At 56.3% G+C, this 23,257-nt stretch overlaps 1 protein-coding gene across 1 annotated transcript in view; it reads right to left on the reverse strand.

The window, feature by feature from the left end:
- Positions 1-23,257, reverse strand: part of CELSR3 (cadherin EGF LAG seven-pass G-type receptor 3) — a gene marked incomplete at its 5' end in the record, with an annotated part of 97,668 nt that overhangs the window by 48,678 nt on the left and 25,733 nt on the right. Inside the window, 24 exons of the mRNA XM_019537011.1 lie at positions 660-786; positions 1,645-1,724; positions 2,039-2,151; positions 3,262-3,436; positions 4,292-4,498; positions 4,744-4,870; positions 5,319-5,486; positions 5,923-6,091; positions 6,806-6,955; positions 7,896-8,079; positions 8,696-8,905; positions 10,179-10,273; positions 13,698-13,799; positions 13,981-14,164; positions 14,794-14,914; positions 15,521-15,662; positions 15,991-16,159; positions 16,380-16,490; positions 16,803-16,988; positions 17,294-17,463; positions 17,754-17,879; positions 18,989-19,152; positions 19,607-19,764; positions 20,497-20,585. Of these exons, the coding sequence (XP_019392556.1) occupies positions 660-786; positions 1,645-1,724; positions 2,039-2,151; positions 3,262-3,436; positions 4,292-4,498; positions 4,744-4,870; positions 5,319-5,486; positions 5,923-6,091; positions 6,806-6,955; positions 7,896-8,079; positions 8,696-8,905; positions 10,179-10,273; positions 13,698-13,799; positions 13,981-14,164; positions 14,794-14,914; positions 15,521-15,662; positions 15,991-16,159; positions 16,380-16,490; positions 16,803-16,988; positions 17,294-17,463; positions 17,754-17,879; positions 18,989-19,152; positions 19,607-19,764; positions 20,497-20,585 (3,527 nt within the window). The remainder of the gene's footprint in view (positions 1-659; positions 787-1,644; positions 1,725-2,038; positions 2,152-3,261; positions 3,437-4,291; positions 4,499-4,743; positions 4,871-5,318; positions 5,487-5,922; positions 6,092-6,805; positions 6,956-7,895; positions 8,080-8,695; positions 8,906-10,178; positions 10,274-13,697; positions 13,800-13,980; positions 14,165-14,793; positions 14,915-15,520; positions 15,663-15,990; positions 16,160-16,379; positions 16,491-16,802; positions 16,989-17,293; positions 17,464-17,753; positions 17,880-18,988; positions 19,153-19,606; positions 19,765-20,496; positions 20,586-23,257) is intronic.

Genomic DNA, 23,257 nt, shown 5'->3' on the forward strand with positions numbered 1-23,257 from the left:
CCAGCTGACTTCCTGCCCTTTGGGCAGGGGGCTGGACTCGATGATCTCCCGAGGTCCCTTCCAGCCCTAATGTCTATGAAATCTATGAAATCACCATAAATTGTGTAGCTGAGATCCACACATTGGAGGCATTATAGACTTTTCCAGGGGTCAGCCTGCCACAATGTAAGGGACAGGCCATCACCCTCTAACTACACTGAGTCCCTCAAGGCCGAGAAGAAGGGAATCTCACCTGCCAGGTCACTTGCTGGGTCAAACCTGGCTCAGCCGTGTCAGTGTTCAGAGGGGAGAGATCAAAGCTTGGGAGCTGCTGGGTTACTGCCAGGCAGGCCTGAGCCAGGGAGCAGCATAGGAGGGGGACAGGGAAGTCAAGGGCTGCAGAGCAGGGCACACACAGGGGTGGGGAGAAGCGATCTCTTTTGTCGCACAGCAGTACAGGACTAGGGCAGAGGGATCCTGCTGGAGCAAGAACCATTGGTTCCCCACTCCGTTTCCTGCCCTCCTCTCCCCAACTCCCTGTAACCTTCCTTTCCATCCGACTGACTCTTCCCTTCACTTTCCCTTGTCCAGTGGGAGGTATCCTGGGAGGAGAGGAGAGGAAAGAGGAGGGGCTGAGCTCCTGCTTGGCATCCCTGGGCAGAGGCTGGACAGAGAGTTACCTGGAGGCTGCAGAGGACAGTGTAGAGGTAGTGGAAAGCCAGGACACTGTTGTTGACAGCCAAGAGGCCAAAGAGCCAGGTAGTACTAATAACTAGAAGCAGAACAAAGGAGCTTCGCAGCGTCATGCTGGAGAGAGAGAGACAGACAGACAAGCACACACACACACACACACACACACACACACACTGAGGTTAGACTGTGTTGTTAACCTAGAATATCACTCTGACAGAAACACAGGGGAAAGCACACGCCTGTCACCAGCTGCCTGGCTCTCTCTCGGCACCACTTTCCCATGCCAAAAGCTCATGGGCACATGCAGTATTCTCCAGCTCCACAGTGCACTTGCTGTGTACTGACTGCTCTTAGCTGTGCACAGGCCATGCCCAGGGGATGACGCAGTCCCCAACCCAAGAAACTTCCTTTCTAAATCAGAAGCAGCACAGTGCAGACATACACAGACAGGCCCCTTGGCACTAAGACAGGGAAGCAGACCCAGCATTACAGGGTGGCTTGGAAGGCGAAGTGGAGGATGAATGGGAGAGGGTCACAAGTGGAGAGCAAAGCAGGGTAGGAGCAGGAGGGAACAAGCATGGAGACAGGGGCAGGAGAGGAGCAGAGCCCTGAAGATACGGGGATGGAGCAGGAGTGCAAGGTATCAGACGAGGGGGTGCGTGGGAAGGGCAAGGCAGGGAGTGAAGTCATGCATTTCAGCCTTGGCCAGCCTTGAGGGAGGAAGCTAAGTCATGTCAGCTTAGCCAGGGAAGGGGACAGGGTTACAACAATGGCTTTCCTTGGCAGCAGGCAAGACGGGAAGGCTGACTGGACAAAAAAGGACAGGGAGGTCTGGGCGGTGATGGAGAAGGGAGTGTGCAGGCAGAGGGTGTTTGGCCAGTTGGAGCAATAAAAGGCAAAGCCAGAAGCAACCCCAGTGGCGGGCAGTCAGAGTAGGTGAGCCCTCCTAGGATCCCACCAGCCCATACTCACAGCACTGACTTCTTCTTGGCCTCCTTCTGACCTGGGGAACATGACATCTTTGCCACCAGCAGGAACATAACTCCATTCATCTGAAAGCAGAAACTGGTTAGAGGCTGCTCTGCTGCTCCGGCCCTGGTGCTCTCTGCCCCTTCCTACCACCCTGTGTGAGCAGCCAGCCCTGTCCAGAGCTGAGCTCCTTCCATAGATATCTGTCTGCAAGAGCTTGGGGAATGGTGAGAAGGGGAGTCCAGGGGGGGAGAAGCACATGGAGAAGAAAGGAGAAGGAGCAGAGAGGACCTACACAGGGAGGGACATGAAGTGGAAGAGCCAGGAGAAACCTGGGAAAGAGCAAGAGGGGAAGAGGCCAAGATGCCTGGCAGGTATTAAGAGAGTGAGAGTTTACCACAATGACGACGGTGATGGGGCCCGCAAAGCTCCAGACCAGCTTATCATGGATGGAAATCCAGCAGAAGTCAGGGTTCCCGTAGCCCTCAGGGTCCAGGCCGACTGACAGTCCTGGGGAGGGGAGGAGAGGGAAGGGAAGGCTCAGTTCCAAGCAAGGCTGCCTGGACTTGCTCTGCATTTCCAGGGCCTCTCCCAGCAAAGAAACACAAAGCAGGGACCAAGCACTGGCTGATGAGACCTTCAAATGCTCCTTGGAGATCAGTTGCAATGGGGTCCATTTTAGAGCCCCAGGACAGGGCACAAGCTGCCCAATCTGGCCATGCATGGCAGCCAGAAGCACAAGGTCCTGGGACACAGATGAAGATGAACATCCAAAGAGCATCTGTGCCCAATGCTGCACACCCTGGAATGGCAGGAGCTCCAGGCCCATCCTGAAGTAGGACAGGAGAGAGGCCTTGCTGGTTGTTTTGGAGGAAGGAGACCCTGGCTGCTGAGACCACTGAGTTCCACATCAGGGGAACTGGAAGCCCTGCCAGAACACCAATAGCTCATTATCCCATGGCACCAGTAGAGCCTGGCCCAGGGGGCCTGAGGACTTGTCTCCCCACCATACCCCCAGGCACTCTCCACACCCTGAAGTTCACCAGCCAGGCTGCTCCGGCCTCATTCTCCATGCCCACTCTTGCACCCATGGTCTTTGTCAGGCCTGGAAGCAGGTACTGGGGATAAGCTCAGAGCACCCTGGCTGGCTAGCTTCTGGTCAGGTGTGCACCAATGGACTCATATAGAGGGGGTGTGAGTTGGGGCTGCTCAGCTCCTTTCTCACTGTGATGGACCTTGGCAGCAGTAGAGATGAGCCCTGAGTGGAAACGAATGCATGTGGCCTTCATCTCTGCCTAGATGGTTGTCACACCAGGCTGGAGCTCACTGACTATCTCCATTGCACAGAGCTGCTGGGAATGCTCCTCCCATATAGCCACAAACACATGCAAAGCTGCAAACATGGATGCCCACAGACGTCTACACACATTCTACACACATCTCCTCCTACCTGTCTCATTGGCTAGATACTACCTGAATACCTGGAAACTTGCATGGTGCTCCTCCCACAGCTCTGACAGAAGGAGATTCTAAAGCACGCTCCTAGCATGGTCCCAGGCCCAAGCCACTTCCCACCTCCCTCCAAGCAGGCACCTGTCTTCCCCAGTAGGTAGCACCTACCTGTGATGATAGCAGGCACCCCCCAGCCAATGGCATAGTAGAACCTCATGGCCCCGAAGTTGACGTTGCGGGCTTCAGTTTGCATGCGGTAGATGTGGAGGCCCTGGACAAAGAGCCAGGCGAAGGTGGAGAGGAAGAAGCAGTGCAGCAGGATGGCAATCACAGTGCAGAGGAACTGAGAGAAGAGATCAGTGCTCAGAAGGAGCCCCCAGAACGGCCCCTTTTGTCCAAGGTGGGGGAGGCACTTCCTTGCCAGGTCCTCTCTCACTGCAGGAATGCCACCTTTGCAGCACACCAAGGGCCCCATTCTGCTCTAACTACTGGATGCCTCTGGTCCAGGCTGCTAGTCCCACTCCTCTAGACAGGGGCTGGAAATCAGGACCCAAAGGAAACAGCAAAGCCTGGAATGAGCCACCTTCTCACTCAGTTGCAGCCTGGCTCCAATCATTTCCCCCATCCGTTAGTAGGAGATTTGGACAGGGGTTGAGCAATGTTCTCAGGGAGGCAGACGCTTGGAGCTCAGACCTTGAAGCTCTCCCATCCTGGCTCTGGGAATCTCTCCTGCCACCAGCACAATCTTTGCTTTTGGGAGGGAGGGACCACATCCTCTAGAGGTGGCAGCTCATTGTCCCACCAGCTACCCTCAGTGCCCTTGAGTCTGTACCTGGACTCAACACCTGGGCCAGCACCGGGGCAGGACCGGGGGGCAACAGAGACTGAGTCTGTGGTGAGAATCTTGGCATAAAGCCCAGAAAGGATGGATGTGGTTTAACAAACAAGGACATTTGTGGGGGGGGAATTCCTTCCAGTCCAAATCTCCTTTTCTTCCTTGTTACTTCCAGAAGACCTTGGGGCATCCCACTGGGCAAGCTCATTCAAGGGCTCCTCCTTCCAGTGCCCCCCATTCTGACCAGTTCTCCATACAAAGCACTCGCCAGAACTCTCCCCTAGCCAGCAGGCCCCTCCATAGCTCCCTGGTCTGATGGCTCCTTCCTGCCTGGCTGCACAAGGGCTGACTCCCGCCCCTCACCTGGTTTTCAGTGTGGTTGATGCCCAGGAGGAAGAGCAGCTCAGAGAAGAAGAGGGTGGCAGCTATATTGGAGTAGATGCCCCGGGTGTTGGACTTGAGGCCCTTCAGACATGTCAGCAAGAAGAAGGTCAGCAGCAGAGCCACGAGGGACAGAGACACCAGGGAGTAGGTGACAATGGCCAAGGTCTCCAGGTCACCCTCCAGTTGCTGCAGAAGAAAGTCAGAAATAGGCTTCAGAGTTAGGATGGAAGACACTTGGCATGTGCAGGCTTCCAAGGTGTGTGTCTCTCTCTCCCTCTCCCTTCAGGACACCAAAGAGAGAAGCAATCTGGGACTCTCTCTGACGCCTGTGCAATGGATGCTACCTGCAACTGTATGGCTCACGACTCTGGCCTGCCCTTCCCAGCATCCCACCTCAGCCCCTGCCCTCCCCCTCTGCAGAGGCTGCTTACCTCTCGGTGGGAGCTGTCCATGAGGACCCCAAAGGTCCCGAACTGGGAGCACTGGCAGTGCACATGTGTGGTGTTCCTGTACACGAGGTCACAATCTCTCACTGTCCAGAAGCCAGACGGGTCGGTCCTGCAGCAACCAGACAACACAGAGCACTCTGAAAGGATCCGGTCTTCCACACCACATCTCCTACCATGAAGAGGCAGCCAGCAGGGGTGGGAGGGTCACACCCTGCTGGGCACCTGCCTTACAGCTCAGGGACCCTGTGGCTGCTGGGAGGGGTCTTTTCTCCAAGGTTCCAGATGTGGAGGTGCAAGGATGACTGAGGCTGGTGATCCTCAGCCGGTGTGGCAAAGGCATGGCCATGTGCCAGTTCTACTCACAGCACACAGGTGCAAATCCCCTTGCCCCTGAAGACGGTGCCATGTCAAGCCAATTCTACTCCCCACTGCTCCTCCACCACACCCTCACTAGCAGGATTTCACAGCACCAATGGCAGTGAGGGAAAGGCAGGGAACTAGTCAACTCCTCTGGGCAACACCTAGTGGGGGAGTCTGTGCCGGCCCTGGACACTTACAGGCTGGAGTGGTTCCACTGCACACACAGGGGCTTGCTCCGGTTGGCCGTCTGCAGCAGGCGAAACTCCAGTACCAGCGGTGCCTCCAGGGTGCCCTGGATGAAGGTGTGGTTGCTGAACAAGGACACACTCACGATAGGGGAGTTCATGACGGGGTTCTTGGGCAGTCTGCAAGAGACAACAGGGACTTCATCACGAAGCTGGGCTTTTACCAGGCCATTCCCCAGACAGTAGCAGTGCCAGAGCTGGAGGCATCTCTGTGCCCATGAGAAAGACTGATGGAGACTCAGCCAGACTCAGCCCTGCCCCAAGCCAACTCCCTGAGGTCTCCCCAGTCCTTGGTCTTCTCTTCAAAGCTGCCACATGGGCGCAACCAATGCCAGTTGTGTGAACGGCATTAGCAATGCAGACACCCACACCCTGGGACCCAGGCAGGGACCCCAGCTTCTTTTGCACAGGCCACCAGGCAGCTTGGCTCAGCCAGCAAGCAAGCAACAAGGAGACCAAGTTTTGGTCCCTGCAAGGCTGGCAGCACCTGGCTGGCTTGCAGTCTACCCCAGCACAAGCAGGCTGGCCACACTGAGGACTGTGCAGTGGGTGGTACCTGAGGCTGCGGCGATCCACCTGGTAGCGGGCAGGGAGCAGACCCCCCAGTGTGCGGTAGATGATGAGGATGATGATGGTGACAGCGGGCTCAGGATCTGGGAGGGCCTGCCTGGGGGGCGAGGTCCACATTGTGTCATTCCCTTCACTGCTTGCAGGTGTCGGCACCGCTGTGGATGGAGCGCGGGTCAGACACACAAATCAAGAAGGGACTGGTGTCTGGGCATGTCCTGGACAGAGCACAGGGCCCGGTGGAAGTGAGGACAGGCACCTCAGGCTGTATCACTAGGCACGATGCTGCAGACACAGGGGTGCCTCTTGGAAAAGGAGAGTAGGTAAAACCCATTGCCTTAGCTGGGGCCGTGCTGAGAAGCCCTGAGAGCTTCAAGACCCCTTCCCTCTCCTACCCTAGTTACTCTCCAGGGACCAGGAGTTGTCTCCTGGATGCTGCTCTCTGGGGCTGTGCAGCAGGGCGGCCTCCTGTGAGCCTGGGAAGGCCCTTCAGAGTCTAGCATAGTCTCAGCAACAACCATAAGAGTAATGTAAGATGCTTCTTTCCTTCAGGGACTGGGCAGGCTCCCAGCTCCTGCTGGCTTGAGGCTACTGAGTCAGAGGGGGCTGCCTGCCAGCCTGGCCCTGCTCATTCCTGGCTAGGCCACATCAAGAACTATATGAGCCTCTAGGATGAGGCATGTGGGGATGCCCAGTGGCCCTCTGACCTGGTGGTATGGGTGGGGTGTGCTGTGGAAAAGACTCAGACAGATCAGGCAGCCAGGACTGAGCTCTGGGCACTGCTGTGCCCTTTGTGCAGTGCAGCCCTGAGCAGAGCAGCCCTGGTCCCTGCCAGGCTGGGGCTAGGGGGCACGGGGCAGACACTTGCTTACCTTCTGCTTTGAGAGGGGTGAGCAATGAAAGTGGCAGCACCACGTGGGTGTGGGGGTCCCACAGGGCCTGACCCCGGAACAGGCTGCTGTGGTAGCGGGGGTAGCGCCTCCGCACATGGGTGTGGTTCTCCATGCGGTCGATGCTGAGCACTGCGTGGGGAGCAAAAGAAGAATCAGGACTTTGGGCTGCTGGGTTTGGGGGCCCAGCGTGAGGGATCAGATGTCACAGCGTGAGGACCTAGCCAGGGTTAATGCACTGGCTTTTTAGTTTGGGATGGCACGTTGCAGTGGGCTTAGGCAACAACTGAAGTGAGTGGGAACTTTTGAGTCCTATCCCTGTGAGATGTGTGCACCCCCTCCCCACTGCATGTCCCCCCCAAGCCATGACCACACAGTGAGGGGACCATGTATGGATGCACATGCCAAACCCACAGACATGTCAAGCAGGAAGGCACCATCCTGACATACTCGGTTGTCCTCCAGCCAGCGGAGCCCTTCTGGGATGCCCCTTCTGATAAGCTATGACCTGGGAGGAGCTGCCCAGAGCTGTGGTGAGCAGATGTTTTACTCAAGGGTTTACAGGGAATAACCAGGAGGGAACAGCGCTCCTGGGAGAGAACTGCTGTTCCCCAGCAGCTGCCTGTGAAGTTACCAATAGGGGCTGTCTGGAGAGGAGATACATCCCAGGAGCCCAGCCCATGCCCGGGTACTGACTGGCAGGTGTGTTTGGTTTCTCCAGGTGACACTGCTGGGGACACAGATCACAGCTGGCCTGGAATTACTGCCATTGAGCCAGGAGACTCAGGCTAACTGCCCCTGGCCCCAACTCCTGCAGACATCCATGGAAGTGTGTGTGGTCCCCAGAGAGGGGGATACCTACTTAGCTGAAGCCCCTCCAACAGTATCACACTCCACTGTTGAGTCAAAGGAAAGCTCACCCTTCCTGCTCACCAGCTGACACCCCCCCACTTCAGGTGGGGAGACATGACACTGGTCTCAGCTGATCCTTTTGACCTCTGTTAGCCCTTTGTCTTCGGTGTCAGGGCTTCCTCCCCTGCCCTGGCACTACTCCCAGCCACCGCCTACTCACTGATATTGGGTGTCACCACGCCCACGGGGTTGAGGTAGGTGAGTTTCATGTTGCTGGCCAGCGTGCCCGTGTACTCTCGCAGCTGCTCCATCAGCCCAGCACTGCCGTGTTCACTCTGCAGCAGCATGTCCCAGTGCTCACGGTTCTCCAGTGCCAGCACTGAGCTTCCTGCCTGCAACAAGTTCTGCAGACAGACCCAAAAGGCAGAGTCCTTAGAAAGCTTGAGTGTGAAATGCCTCTCTGAGCTCCCCCACCAAGTGACCTGCTGGTAGCTTCTGGTCCAGGAAGGCTGGGGTGTTTGGGATGCTCTGTTCTCCAGAGCTGGATCCACACCTAAGCACAGCCCCCATGAGACTCTCCTGCTCTCACTGAGACAAGATCCCAGACTCTGGACCTTCTCAGCATCAGAAAGGGTTTCCTCCTAGAGAGTCTCCATCATCCTTTTCTTGGTTCACTGGCTCTCACCAGTTCTTTATGGGCCACTCTGAACCCTTGTCAGCAAGCATGTAGTTGAAAAGTGGGCACATGGCATGATCTCCAGGCTATGTGCCACGGCCTCATGGACTGCCAGCAGTCAGTGGGCCACTATTTGGGAAGCACTGGTTTCATTTCAGCCCCTGGGTTCCCCAGTGTTCCCTGAAGCATCCAACTCCTTTAATAACAAACAGGCTGAGCAAAGCAGCAGGGCTGGTCCCCTACCTAAGAAACTGCACTGAGGCTGGTCCTGGGACAGCAGTGATAGGTTCTGCTGCCTTTGGCCGGGGAAGTACAGGCCACCTTCCACTGCACCTGGCACTCACCTCATTGAAGTGGGCATCCTGGGTGGCAGTCAAGCCAAAGCCATGCTGCCTGCTCTCAAAATCCATCAGGCGGGTCAGGAGGCGGTAGGTGATGTGGACGTCATTGCCGAAGTAGCGCTCCATCTGGTCAGTCACTGTGCGCAGCCGAAGGGCCAGCTTCTTTGCCTCGATGGTGTTCAGCTCTGTCTCATTCCTCTCCAGGCCCTGCAGCTGCCAGCAGACAGGAAGGAGAGGAGATCAAGTAGTGCCAAGTCATGCTGTGGCTGCATCACTCCAGCCCCAGAAAACCCTGGGATAAAGGGGAGCAGGGCCTGATGCCCAGCAAGTCCAGCCAAGCCTGGGGACCATCTTGGAAACCAGGGAGATAGGCAGTATAAAGGTTCTCTCCAGGAACAATCACCAGGCCAGTGGCAGGTCTGAGACTAGGCACTGCCTGCAGTGACAGCTGGCTAGCTTTATGCTTGCAAACTGTTCTTGTGGAAGACAGAAAACCCCTGATGACAGAGGCACTTGGATCATGCAGATGGATCTGGTAGTTAGAGACACCATCAACCTGGAGTCTAGACAATGACAAAAACATGTTTCTAGTGCTGTGCTTCCTCATGTGCCCTGCCCTGCCCTGGCTACTTGACTACTGGATTTTCCTGTTCCACAGGGCATAGCTTACTCTTCTCCTGAGAAACTGCCCACAAACACGGTGAAACTGACTATGTTAGCTAAAGCCACTGGGTGCAAAACCAAGAAAATGGAAGAAAGAACACCTAATACTTCTTTTCTGGCCTCTCCAATCTCATCCAGTTACAAGGGTTTTCAGTATTACTGCTGACAGAGGCAGACTAAATAACCAGGGCAGTCCAAGTCCTGCATCTGATGTTATCATTGACTCTCAGCTGTTCCATGCTCAGTCACTTGGCTTTGGAGCAGGAGAGCACAGTAATCTGGACCCCCAGACAACCCACAGCTGCTGATTTGTGCGGGCTCATTTCTCTGGGACAGAACAGTGGATTAGAAGGAAATAAAAAATTAGAAGCAAAGGAGGTTCCCCAGATGGGTAAAAGAATTTCACAGACATGTACAGAGTGCAAATTAAAAAGCCAGCAGTGATAATTTGCCCAGATGCCTGGAAACTGAATTGTCAGGTGAACTTAAAGATTCATCGTTTCATCTTTACAATCAGGCAATAGTAGTCTTCATTCATTTTGACAGCAGGCTGAATGGGGCAGGAGGGGGAGCACAGCTGTGTCAACTCTCTGTGGATGGTGGAAAGAAGGAGGGGGAATAATCTGATCCTTGCTACCTTCCTGGAATTGTCCCAAAAGTTTGTCACAACAGTGCTCAATGAAAAACCTGTTCAGAAATGTCACAAGGAGAGCTGCTGGGTGGTGAGCCCTTAGGAAACTCCAGCTCCCCTTTAGGAATCTAGCTGCTCAGGGCAAAAGCCTGGCAGACAGCTGCTGCCCTGTGCAAGGAGAGTGCGGATTACCAGTGCAGAGAGCTCCTTGAAGGCAGGCGATGTGCAGTTGAAGAGGTCTGGCTCCAGCCAGCCTTTCCCCTCATCGCAGTGTCGGATGGCTGAACCTGAAAGGAGGTGCAAAGGTCAGGAGTTTGAATCCAGAGTCCCCACCTCCCAGCCTGCAAGGAGAGCGTCACGTCCAGAGCCAACCTGCTGCTTCTGTCACTAACATCAAGAGATGGTGTTTGCCTCCTCAGAGCCAGGCCAGCTGAGCTATCCACTGGGACCCCAACCCATGTTGCATTAGAGGGAACCCTGATTTTCTGTGAATACTGACAGATTCTGTAGCCGTTCATTCATCAGCCGGGACAAGTCACCGCCAGACTGAGGACTGCCCACAATCACTTGCCCCCAGGTGTTTTCCAGTTGTGGCACACGACCGGTCTCCTGTATCAGGTAGCATGACTGACTCTGGGAGAAGAGAATCAGGAGTGAGCAACACCAGTCAGCATCACTGGGACTCAGGCCCGAGGACCCCTGAATAGTGATGGAGGGATCTGTGCCTCCCTGAAGGGGACTAAAGATATGACCAACACAGTACAGCCTGCCTGGCCAGATCCATTGATTCACTAAAACACCTGCACCCCATTCATTGCTCAGATACCACCACATCCTTCTCTTCTGCCTTGTATCTGACATGTCGAGAGAGAACTCCCCACGGGGAGGCTTCCTGGCCCTGCTACACCAGTATCACGATAGCCTTATGGTCAGACTGGTGCAGTGATGCTGGTACAGACTAAGGTTGGGTATTTGACATGTCAAATAAAGTTCAGTTAATTGACCAGTTAAATATTGGTCAAAAACTGTAAAAAACTGCCAACAGGTCCACATAATAGACAGAAAAAGCACAAATTTTCCACTACGAATGTGTCAAAAGCAATAAAAAAGCATATTTCTGTCAAAAAACCACCAAAAATGTAGGTTTTTTGGAAAATTGTTATAATCTTTGACCAGTCAAAAAATATGTAGTCAATTGACCAGTCAGCTAACAATATTTGATTGGTAGATTAGCCAGCTTACTGACCCTAGTACAGACAAGGTCTCTGATACTGAGGTCTCTGGTCTTTCGTTTAACACAGGGAAGCTCTGTCCATGGTCAGGTCAGCTCTGGATGTCCCTGGAATACATATAAAAAGGCCCTGAGGAAGCCCAGTGAGCACAGCACTGACTGAGCCATGGAGGCCAACACCAATGCCATGCACTCCAATGACGTGGCCAGTAGCCCACCACGTGCCATCACCCTCAGTGGTGTCAGCTATTCATCTGCATGCAGTCCTTATGGGAGCCATGTCCTAGAGCTAACAACTCTTGTGCCTCCGGGGAGGTGAGTGGATCCATGCTGTTGTGTCTGTGGGAGGCTCAGACAGGGGAAGCAACTTGCCCAGGATCTGAGTCAGTGGGGAGTCAGCACTAGGTTTCACAATCTTGTAGCTTCAAGAAGGTCCTCTGAGCAATCTAGCAGGCATTCTCCATCCTGCTCATTCTCCACTAACCCTATCACCCCTGTCTTCCCAGAAGGCTTTTTCTCCTCAGTGCTATCAACAACAGCATCAATGCCAGAAAGGGCAGATAGCACTCAGTCCTGGAGGCTAGGGCCACACAGTATGCTCACTTTTTCTCTGTATCTTGCCTTTATTTCAGCCAAGCAATACCTTCCCCCACCTCTCTCAAGCAGTCTGGGAAGCCTTCTAGAGCCCTGTAATTTTGGAGGGATCCTGAAGAATGTGTGGAAACTAGATTCCTCTGCCAAAGGAACTAACAAGAGACAGGTCCCTGCCATCCTGGAGGATGGTGAGACACCTGGGGCATGATGCCAGCTGACAGTATTTTGCTTTTCCAAGCCCATGGGCAATGCTAAACCAGGCCATGGGGTGCAGAGGTCTACAGCTGGCCTGGCCAAAGAGCCATGAACTAGTCTACCAGGCAAAGAGAACTCTTCTGTAGCAGCCGGGATGCCTGAAGCCTGCTTGCCAGCCACGTTCCTTTCCCTGCTGTTTGTGGTAGCTGTGCCTGGAGGTACCGGTCTCTCTGCCAGGTCTGCCTTCAACCTGACTGGTCCAAATGGGTTCCTCCTCTTTCCCCCATGTTATGTCTGTCCAAAGCCCCTCCACTTCCTCTTCCCTTCTTTCCCTCTCTGATGGCCACTGGGGTAGCTCCCTTCCCAAAGCAGGTATCACGTTGCAGCTCTCCCTATTGTCCTGAGCCCTCTTAGCCAACCCCCATCAGTGCTCTAGCAGCTGAAGCCATGGGCCACCTGCAAGCAGCCCCCTGAGCACAGCAAAAGCAGCACCTCCAAGTTCCAGCCCTCCACAGCAACATAAAGGCAGCAAGACAGAACGGTAGCAGGGCAATGCCTGGCTGCAGGGGTTTCTGTAAGGTTAGGTTTCTTGGGGAAAGGAAGAGTGGTTGAGGGCAGGCAGTGGTACAGGGAAGCCAGGGCCAAGGTACAGCATTAGTAACATGGTTGGCAGCTCTGGAAGCATCAGGAAAAGTGCAGGGACCATGGGGGTGCCAGGCAGGGAGCAGGGAATGGAAAGCCACGCAAAGCAGCCCTTGCAACACCCAGGGAAGGGAACGGGTCCTTACCTGCACCCCGCAACCCTGATCAGGCGGGAGAGAAAATGGGGAAGAGAAGCAACATGGTTAGGAGTGGAAGGAGTCATGGGGGAGAGGAACGACTTCCTCCCGGCAGGTGTCTGGAGGAGGGATGGGATTGGTGCTGGCCACCCTTTTGGCACAGCACTTCCCAGGCACAGAACTGCCCAGGGCTCTGGGGACACAGAGAGACTCCTGGAAGCCTCCTGCATCTCAGGCCATGGACCCCACACTCCTTTGCCCTTCTGCTGGCTGGGAAGAGTTTCACTCTCCACTAAGGCTGAGCTCCAAGACCCTGAGGACAGCAGGGCCCTTCTCTGGGGCACCCCCCGCCCCCTCGGCTCCAGGCTACTGAAGCCAGGAGCTGGCAGGACTTTTGGTGCAGTGCCAGACACCTCTGCTCTGTCCCACCCGCTGATGGGCAACGAAGAAGGATTCAAGATCTAAGGTGGGTCTTTTGGCCCATTCTGTTTTCTGTGGGGATGAAAATCCTGGGCCTGCTCTGAGACTGGCTCCCAAGAGCCCCATGCCCCTGCCTGGGTTCAGCCCCTGGGCTGTTCCCATCACACAGCCTGGATCCCACTGAGAGTCCCCACAGGGTTCATAGAGGCCCTTCCACTCTCACAGATCTTTCCATACTCCGTTTCCAAGGACAGTGCTTTTCCCTCTCAAATGACTGTTCCCCACTCTTCCCAGCCCACAGAAACAGGAGCCCATTGCTCCAAACATGAGAACAGCAGGAGCAGCTCAGATCTGCCCTGCTCACATCTCTGGCCTGCAGCAACCCAGCATGGGCTGGGGGAGGGTTGTTGCAAGAGTCAGCCTGGGAAGAGGGCCCCTTCTAGGACTCCTGCCAGGGGTCCCTCTAAGCACCCCCCCTCCCAGATCACTTACCCAAGGAACCTTTGGGACAAGGCACCAGGGCTGAGAAGCCAAACTTGGTCTGCGGCCACCAGACACCCGCTCTCAGGGTCTTGGGGCATCCATCATAGAGCACTGCCAGTGGGAACAGAGATGCTGTAGTTAATGGGCTGCATGGGGGAGGGAGCTTGTTGCAACTAAGTGCCTCACCAAAAGAATCACAAACAAAGGGCACAGGGGTTGGATGACTCTCCCTAAGCCCCCAGAGCCAGGTTTGTCCTGATCCAGGGGTGGGACTCAGGGGCTCCCAACTCACCCTCGCAGCCGCTTGGTGTCACCTCTGCAAAGGGGCTGTCGCAGCTGTTGCACTGGCGTCCGATCACACCAGACCTGCAGTGGCACTGGCCCGAGTCCTTGTCGCAGGAGCGTGAGGAGGAACCCACAGGGTAGCAGTCGCAGGGCAGGCAAGTGTCACTGCCTTGGGGCCGATAATGGAAGTCCTGCAGGAGATGGGAGAGTGGCGGGGAAGGCAGTTAGAGAGCTGGGGTGCACAGAGGGGAGTGGCGGGGACAAAGAGAGGCCTGTCAGTAGAGCTAGCAAAGCCTGTGGGGAGGAAGAGAGGCCCAGAGAGTCCATGGGGAAGAGGAGGGCACAGCCAGAACTGAGGGAAGCAGGGGTGGAGCAGATAATGGGGGTGGAGGGTTGTTACAGTAGGACTCTGCCCACAGCAGCCTAGGTGGAGACTACATGCAAGTCTCCCCAGCCATAGCACCTTGCCCTGTCCAGGGCTTGAGCAGGAGGTGACATGGAAGTGCTGGGCAGGACTGAGGGGACACAGGGCACTCAGGCAGCGCAGCTCCTCCCCAGCAGACCGAGGCGGAGTCTCCCAGGGTCCTGGGGCTAGCAGGTCATCTGTTCATGACAGCTGCAAGGCCATCACAGGACAGGGGGGCACAGCAACACACCCCAGACAGCCTGACAAAGGCAGGAGGGACAAGTGCCACCTCTCCGTGCCAGGGGAAGGAGGAGCCCAGGGTGAACCCTCAGGTGCAGGGGTGGACAGGGCATGAGGCTGCATGTAGGGTCTAGGAGAGGGCAGGGCAGGACAGGGTAGGTTGTGGCTCCTTACCTTGCAGTGGCATTGTCCATTGGTTTTGTTACAGTCAGGGTCGAAGCCCTTGTTGATGTCACAGTTACAGGGCCCACAGGTCGGGTTCCCCCACCAGCCTTTGGGACACTGCTGGTCCATCCTGGGACACAAACCCACGGTGACCTGAGGCCCTCCCCTCAATGCCCAGCTCAACACCTGCCAGCAGCAGTGTCCCTGTCATCATGCTCAGAGTGGAGAACAGAGCCGCCCAGCCTGGCCAAGGCTCCAGGCTGGCACAACAGGGGAAACAGCAAACTCACCCCGAAGGAGGACAGAGCAGGGGCTTGCTGGGCATGGCAGCAGCCCCTAGAAAAGGGCAGAACAATGAGGGTGGGAGGGGGCAACTCCTGAAATGGCTGTGGGGCAGGGCCTGAGTGCATCCTAGGGGCAGCCCAAGGGGGAACCCTGCCTCATGGAGAGAGCAGAGGATTTCATAGACATATGAAATAGGGAGAGGTTGTGAATAACAGGGACCAGCACCTAGTGCGCAGCCCTCCCACTCTTCACCTCAGTCCCCACCTGACATCACCCCCCTCCCCTTGGTGTCTGCCCTGCTAAAGGCTGGTGACAACACAGCAGAGGAGCCCAGGCCAGCTGACGCTGATCCCTGGCCTGGGCTTCAGCACCCTTCTGGGAGCCTCCCAGTGGAGAGAGAGACCCAACCCCAGGGGCAGGGGAAAATGGCTCTGAGCTACCCAGGACTCACCTGTGTTCACAGTACTGCCCAAAGAAGTTCCCTTTGCACTCGCACACATACCCCAGGGGGCCGCCTGGCTGCCGTCGACATACTGACTTGTTCTTGCAGGGATTTAAGTGACAGGCATCCATGCAGTCCCCTCCATAGTACCCTGTGGGGACACACGGGATGCTGTCAGAAAGAAGTGATGGCAGCCACAGGACAGGCAAGGAGAGGCTGGAGCTGATGGAGGTGAGTCATAGGGTGGGGGCTCTCTGCTGAGCCAAGTAAACCTGGCTTCTCACAGGGGTTTTCCTGGAGGGGCCCAAGGTTATGACTCATGTCAGGTGCTTCCCTTGTGCTGTGAAGGGCCCCAAGCACAGCTGACAGGAGAGAGGATACAAGACAGGCACAGGGGAAAGGTGTGAAGAGAGGAATGGAAAGGACATGCAATGGGTAGGAGTGGAGGGGAGGAGGGCAGGAAGCAGGCAGGGCCCTACCTGGCTGGCATGAGCAGGAGTAGCTCTGCCACTCATCCCTGCAGATGCTGTTGGCTGGGCAAGGGCTGGCATCACAGGCATTGGGCACACCGCATCCTGCCTCCACATTCAGGGCACTGCTGGGCTTGGGCAATGCCAGCCCTGTGGGTGAGTCCCCAAGGCGCACGCCCTGAAACCCAGCAAGACATGTGGTAAAGCCTGGGACTGGCACGACTGTCCCAGCCAGGCCAGCAAGCCTGACCTATCTCCCTCACCACCACTCCCAGGTGCTCTGGACCTTGCCAGGCTGCTGCTATCCACTGCCCTCCCTTGCCCCAAGGCTTCCACGCAGAGCTGTCTGGGCAGAAGCACAAGACAGAGCAGCCCTGGAGGTGGCTCTGAGCACTCACCTGCACGCAGCCCTTCAGACCACCCTGCACCTCGCCAGGCCCCGGGATCCCCCCGACATGGAGATGCTTCACCTTCAGGCCATGCAGCTCATTCCCCACAACTACGGTGTCCTGTGGAAGGGGGGGCGTGAGGTGGAGCTGCCCGCAGTCTGGATCTGCAGGCCACCCTGGTCATCGCCCGCTCCCCGCAGGCCTTGTGGGAAGAGACCCAGCCAAGTACATGGGGATTGGTGCAGGGTCTCAGAGGCACTGAGCTCCCTCCCAGAGGTCAGCAGGAGACACAGGGAGGCTGACAGGCACCTTATAACCACCTGCAAGGGAGCCCAGTGCCGGCAGCCGGGCCCTCACACGCCCTCCTCCCAACCCTCCACTGCTGGTGCCACCTCTGAGACACCCCCTTGCCAGCATCTAGAGAGCACAGACCTGGTAGACCCCAAAGTCCAGGTTGACAGTAATGATGTAGCGTGAGTCCCGCCCATTGTGAACATCCCGCAGCTCAAGCTGGACGTCGTGCCACTTCCCATCACTCAGGTGCAGCTGGTCCAGAAGCAGCTTGGTGGTGCGGGCAGAGCCCCTGTTCACCACGAGGGAGAGCAGGCCTGCATCCAGCTGAGGGTGAGGGAAGGAGTGGTAAGCAAGGCCCAAGACAGCTCACGTCACTCCCTGTCCTGCCCTTCCCATGTCAGCCAGGAGTCCTCCTCAAAGGACCACCCATAGCCAGGCTGGGGACACCCCACCTCTCCACCTGGCCAGCATCCCCTGTATCCCACTGAGCAGAGCCCAAGGCTGAAAAGTAAGTCAAGGGGCCTGCCTCTGATCAGCCTGAGCTGCAGCAGCTGCCCCAGAAGCTGTGCATTAGGCTACCAAAAGGCAGGCTCCCTCCCTCCAGCCCTGCATCCCTCTGAGCTGGGTACCTGGCAGAGAAGGGTAGTGTATTGGCCGGCATGCACCTGCAGCAGCACCCCATCCAGCTGGCGGGTGCGGAACGCCAGTCCCACGTACCATGGCACCGAGATCTTCACCTCACTCTTAAACTCCCAGGACAGGAGTCCGTTACCATGGAAATAGTGAGCGTGGGGCATGACTGGAAGGGAAAGCAGGAGCATGAGGACTGTGGAGGGCTCTCTCCTGCACCCGCTGTCAGGGCAACCAGAACCCGCCTCACAGGACACACACACCCATGCAGGGGACTTCACATAGTTGGGGCCCCTGCTCTGACCCCAGATGAAGGGCACAGTCATCCTGTACCTGTGAGCTCCACCTTGGGCAGAATACCATGGGGCCCCTGCCTGCAGGTTTTGCCTACTGGGCCACTGCGCACCCATCTGTGCCCACCCAGCTGCCCTCCCCCCACCACCCACAGTGTGCACTCACCCTGCCGGCAGTCCTTGCCCCCGAAGCCCACGGGGCACTTGCAGAAGAAGGTCCCCCAGCCCACCGAGCAGGTGCCACCATTCTTGCAGGGGTTGGAGTCGCAGAAGGTGTGCTTGGCATGGCAGCCTGGGAACATCGTGGCAGAAGGAGAGATGGGAACAGTCACCTGCAAGGACTTATACTTGGGCTGTGCCTCCCCACCACCCTTAGTATGAACAGTGTGTCCCCCAGTGGCTGCAGGGGCATGGCTTCACTGGCAGTGGCGGGAGCCTGGAGGCGAGGTCCCACAGATGCCGCCAGCACTGTCGGCGGTGGGGGGGAGGTGTGGCGAGCACCGACCACAGGTCAGCAAGCACCCGCAGGTGCCGCCAGCAGCGTCAGCAGCAGCCAGGGGCAATCAGGGACTGCCCGCAGACGGTGCTGCCAACAGGGTGGCGAGCAGTGACCACCCACAGATGCCACCAAGTGTCAGTGGTGCCTTTTTACAGGGGGTACACCGCCATGCACAGGGGTTGCATGTGCACCACCTACATGTCGCCCCAGGCCCTAAGCAAGGGGAGTGATGAGGAATCTCAGCTGCTTTTCAGAACAATCAGCCTGACCAGAGCCCTCCACAAGCACAGGCCCTGCCCACTGTCCTGTGACAAGGGCTGAGGGTGTTTCCCCTTAATCTGCCAGGCCAGGAAGGCAGCAGAGGGCTGGCATGACTCTCCCCAGGATCACTGAGGACAGGCTGACTTTGCATGTCCCACCTCGGTGCCTGGGAAGGGCCCATACTGTGTGGCATCTGGAAGCATTGCTTGGGTGGGCAAAGAGCTCTTGTGACACAGAGCCTTTCATGTCTGAATCCTTTGAAGGGGCCAGCCTCGGCCTGGAGGAGCCAGCAAGGGTGGCAATCACCTGCTCCTCACCCACTTCACAGAGGACATCCGTGCAAGTGGCATGCACTGTCACCCTGGCAGTCAGCCTCAGGAGGGGCCACAGGAGCTAAAGGGACTGCGTCCCTCCTTCATGCCTAGAGAAGGTACATCCAGGGCAGGGAAGGGGCCAAGGGAGGAACTGCTGCTCTTTCCCCACCCCTGCTACTATTATCATCCCTATTAGCAGCACAACCCTGTAGACAGCAGATGCCCTGCCCTGGGCTGCCAGGCCAGCCCCCTTCACCTGGAGAGAGGGAAAGTGCATGGTCCCCTGAGGTCCTGCTTGAGACCCAAACCGCTGCAGTCCCGCACTACCTGTAGATGTTCCATTGTTTGCAATGTAGGAAGCCAGGTCAACACGTCTGCTGTCGATGTACAGGTCCCTCATGCACCCCACAAAGTCTCTGTGTGTCACAGGGAAGTTTTCGGGCAGATTGGGCACCCCTCCAAGGAGCAGGGGCCCCGTTAGGTCCAGGGACCTGCCAGAAGAGAGAGTCTGTGAGGAGGGAGAATTTGGTCACGCTCCCTCAGGGCATCAGCCAGCTGGTTGCTGTATGCTGGAGATGGGTGTGACAGCAGAGGTGCACTGCGAGGTAAGGGGGGTGGTAGTAGTGCCATGCTTGGGTTCTGGGCCAGCCATCAAGCACCATCACAAGGACACAAAGTACAGCCCCCTTTACACTTTCCTCCCAGCTAGGCATGTGGCATGGGGACAAAACCGAGACAGCCAGCACTAAAGGGCACATCTGGGTCCCTGGCACCTCCATCCCTGGCACCACCCACACGAGCAGGTATCTTCTGTGTTCTCAGTAGCTCCTTCCAGCTGGAGCTTGGTGAGTTTACAGCTCCCTTCAATTGAGTGTCATCCCCCAGCCCCTCCCCTGCTCTCCCTTCTCCCCTCTAGGGAGAAAAGCCAGTCCTCAGCACACTCACTTCTTGGAGCTGGTCTGCACCCCCTCCGCCGCACAGGAATAGTTTCCAATCTCGCTGCCAAACTGCAATGCCACCGGTGTGTCACACTCATCCACCGTCAGGATGGCCACCTTGTCCTTGGAAGGGCCCTGCACCACGCCCAGTGAGCCAAGCTTGGGCTGAAACCAAGAGCCACAGCATCAGCCCTCAGCCAAGGTGATGCAGCCCAGGCACAGTGCCCACAACGGCTCTGAGGGTGAGCAGGATGTCCACTCACACATGAGGAAGGGCCTTCTGGAAGCCCTTTCCCCCTGTGTCCTCACAGGGACCACCACCCACACACACATACGCCAGCCCTTCCCAGGGTGAGGAATGACTGCACAGTGCTGCACAACCTGGCCATAACTCAGTCCTCCCCACCATGGACCACTAGAATGGATGACAATGCTGCAAGTGCCAGCCAATCACTTTGGCATCCTTTCTCAGTGCCCTGCGTAGTGCAAGGGCCCTGCCCCAGGAAGGGGAATGAGATGGACCATGCTCTCCAGTGACATACAGGGAAGATGCCTATGAGCTGCACCCCAGGAAGCTAGGCAGGATGTTCCAGTTCTATCCAAGATCTCTGCCTTAGATTGCCTTCCCTGTGCTTGAGCCTCTCAGAGGGACCCAAATGGAGAGAAGGCAGATATGTTAGGTGGGAGTATCAGAGCAGCCTCACGCCAACTGGACTCAGCACGTCAGATGGCCAAAGGCACCCCAGAGAAGTGCCGGCCACCTGTACAAAACCTCTGGCTCCTCTGTGCTGCTTGGCTCTCCCAAAATGCAGCTTTGGGGAAAGCCCCAATGCCAGGACTGCAGCTCACCAATGCCAGGACTGCAGCTGAACAGGGTAACTTAAAGGGGGCACATACCTTGTTGTAGTAGCGAAGCTGCACCGTGTGCCACTGCCCATCGCTCACACCCCCCGGAACATACGGGGCCACCAAGGTGCTGGACTCCCCTGCGAAGAACCACTAGGTTAGACACTGCTAAAAGAGGTGTGGTATCATGGGAGGGCTCTGTGCAGTCAGTGAACAAGGCACAATGCCTCCCTGTAATCTCCTTCACTGTCCCTCCACATGCATGTGTGCACCAGTGGTGGCATGTGTGCTGTGACACACGTGTAGCACACATGTGCACACGCACACACCCCAGCACAGATTTAGAGGTTCGTATATTTTAAGAGGCTTGTTGTTTCTGACTCCAGCACAGCGCAGGCCGTAGCACTGCCTGGAACAAATCCCCACTTGAACCAAGGTAGGTCATTTAGAAACACAGTCAGTGCAGAGCTTAGAACAGCAGTTCCCAAACTGTGGGTTGCAACCCCTAATGGGGAGGCAACATCAGCAGATGGGGCTATGGCATGGTGATCTCTCCCACACCAGGTCCCACCTGCTGGGCTGCAGAGGCCCAGAGGAACGGCAGCAGGGCAGGGAGCCCCAAGCCCATAGCGGGCAATCATGGGCTCTGCTCTGGCTGTACAGCTGGTGGGGAAAGAGACAGGACTGGGGGGTTGGGGACGGGGACTGGGGGAAGAAGCTGGGCTGGGGCTCAGGCACTGCTGGGGTGTGGAGGCAAGGAGCTGCAGGCCCTGGGGCACCTGATGAGAGTGGGGGCTGTAGATTGGGAGTGAGGGGCACTGGCAGGGCCAGTAGGCAGTAGGTAGGGAGTGAGGGGCACCTGGGGTTGTGGGAGGCTGAGAGTTGTGTTGAGGGGCCATGCTGAGGAAATGGGGTCATGCTGAGGAACAGTTTGGGAAGCACCAGCTTAGGAACTGCCACAAGCGGAGAATCCTCCCCAGCTCAAACTGGTCTAATGGATATGACACCTCTGCTGTTACAAACCAGTACAGCTTAAACACTTCTACCTGCAACTTCCAGGCACCAGATCTCACCAAGTCTCAGTATGAGGAACTCTTCCCAAATTCTTATTCCTTCCAAAGAAAGCCCCAGTTGCCCCTTAACACTCCCAGGATAAGCTATGTGGCTGGTGCTCCTCTGAGGCCTGTTTCCAGTCGTTCCCATGGCTCTTCAATGAGCTTCTCTGATGCTTCCTTCTTGGAGGTTATGTTCAAGGTATTTGCCAATGCCCCACCTAGGGGGCAGCTGAGTTGCACAAATGTCTTGGAGTGTGTATCAGTGCCTGAGAGGCCGAGCAGCTGTCTCTCTGGTTGCAGGGTCTGGCCCAGCTCTTTGGCTCACAGTGGGCACATCTACACGTTGCCCTATGGTGACGTAGCGACGCACTACTTTGCTGTATGACACACTACGGTGACGTAGCAATCACGTGCATCTATACATGATCACCAGCTATGTCGCCATAGCAGTGTGCTCCCTGGGTTTAGCACGCCACTACAGTAATGTAGCAGTGAAATTTACCCATGTGCCACACGCATGGTGCAGTAACCACCCATACTGCGCCATGCATTAGTACTTTCTTTAGTACTTCCTTCCAAAAGGAACGACTAAAGCATGGCATGTGTAGACACACCCAGTTATTTGCTTTGGTGTCTCTGGCAGGAGCCCCAGCAAAGAATTCTCCCTTTACCTGAATCTTCCTTCCAACCCTCTCGCCATTGGCCTTCGTCCCACTAAGCTACCCCCAGGAAGAGTCGAAGGATGGGCAGAACATTGGCCAGAAGGGGCATTCTTAGTCCTCATCCAGGTGTTTTTCAGTGGGGAATGTGCAGGCCTCAGGTGCTAAGGCCACGAGTGAGTCCCAGGGGGAGGACAGGTGGAAGGTGAGGGGGGGAAGTAAGAAATTCTCAGCACACCAAGCATCCTGGGCTCAGCCCTGCAGGAAGTACCTTAACAGGACTGGGCAAAGCAATGCTGTCCCCAAGTAAGTAGCAATGTCCCAAAAAGGAAGCTGCCCTGATCTCTCACGCAACACTCCTGGCCAGATCCATGGCAAAGATACCCCTGAGTAGGCTTGACACAGTGATGCAGAGCAGACGAGCAGCCCAACAGCCCCACTGACCTCCAACAACAGACTCTCCCATCCACATGCAGTCTCCACCATTCTCTACCTGCCCCAGAAAAGCACCTGAACATTTTTCTTCCATTAACTCCTAAGTAACTGTAGCTGCTGTGCTATCACTGCTGTTCAGGACAGCAATGTCCCTGCTCCATGGTCACTGTTACAACCACTAGAGGCGCAGGGCATCTCAGCTCTGACTTCTATTTAAGCTGACTGCTTTTTCAGGACTTGAGCTTCTTGCAACATGTTTTATTGCATCTGATGAAATCCCATGGAGGCCCCAGGAGGGAGGGGTTGTTCTGAAACACAGTGCACCAGGCTGGCATCTCCCACGAAGAAGAGGTTGCATTTTATATTTTATCGGTCGGACATAAGCTCCAAGACAGAGCTGGCTCCCTGCCTTCACACGATGAAGCTGAGAGCTGAGTCCTTCAGCCTGATAGCAACAGCAGTAAAACGAGGCTCTAATGTTCCCTTGGGTTTTGATCAAGCCAGAAATTAAGTGATTTTTAGCTTCAGTGCACCTATGGATCTGAGCATATGCGTATACACACACACACACAGGGTCACACCCCCATTCACACTCCCACTTACGCAGAGTCCTATGCATATGCGCACACTCCTACGCCTCTGCACACCCTGCTCCAACCAACA

The sequence above is a fragment of the Crocodylus porosus genome, unplaced genomic scaffold (assembly GCF_001723895.1).
Source record: "Crocodylus porosus isolate Cpor-Errol unplaced genomic scaffold, CroPor_comp1, whole genome shotgun sequence".
Classification (NCBI taxonomy): domain Eukaryota; kingdom Metazoa; phylum Chordata; order Crocodylia; family Crocodylidae; genus Crocodylus; species Crocodylus porosus.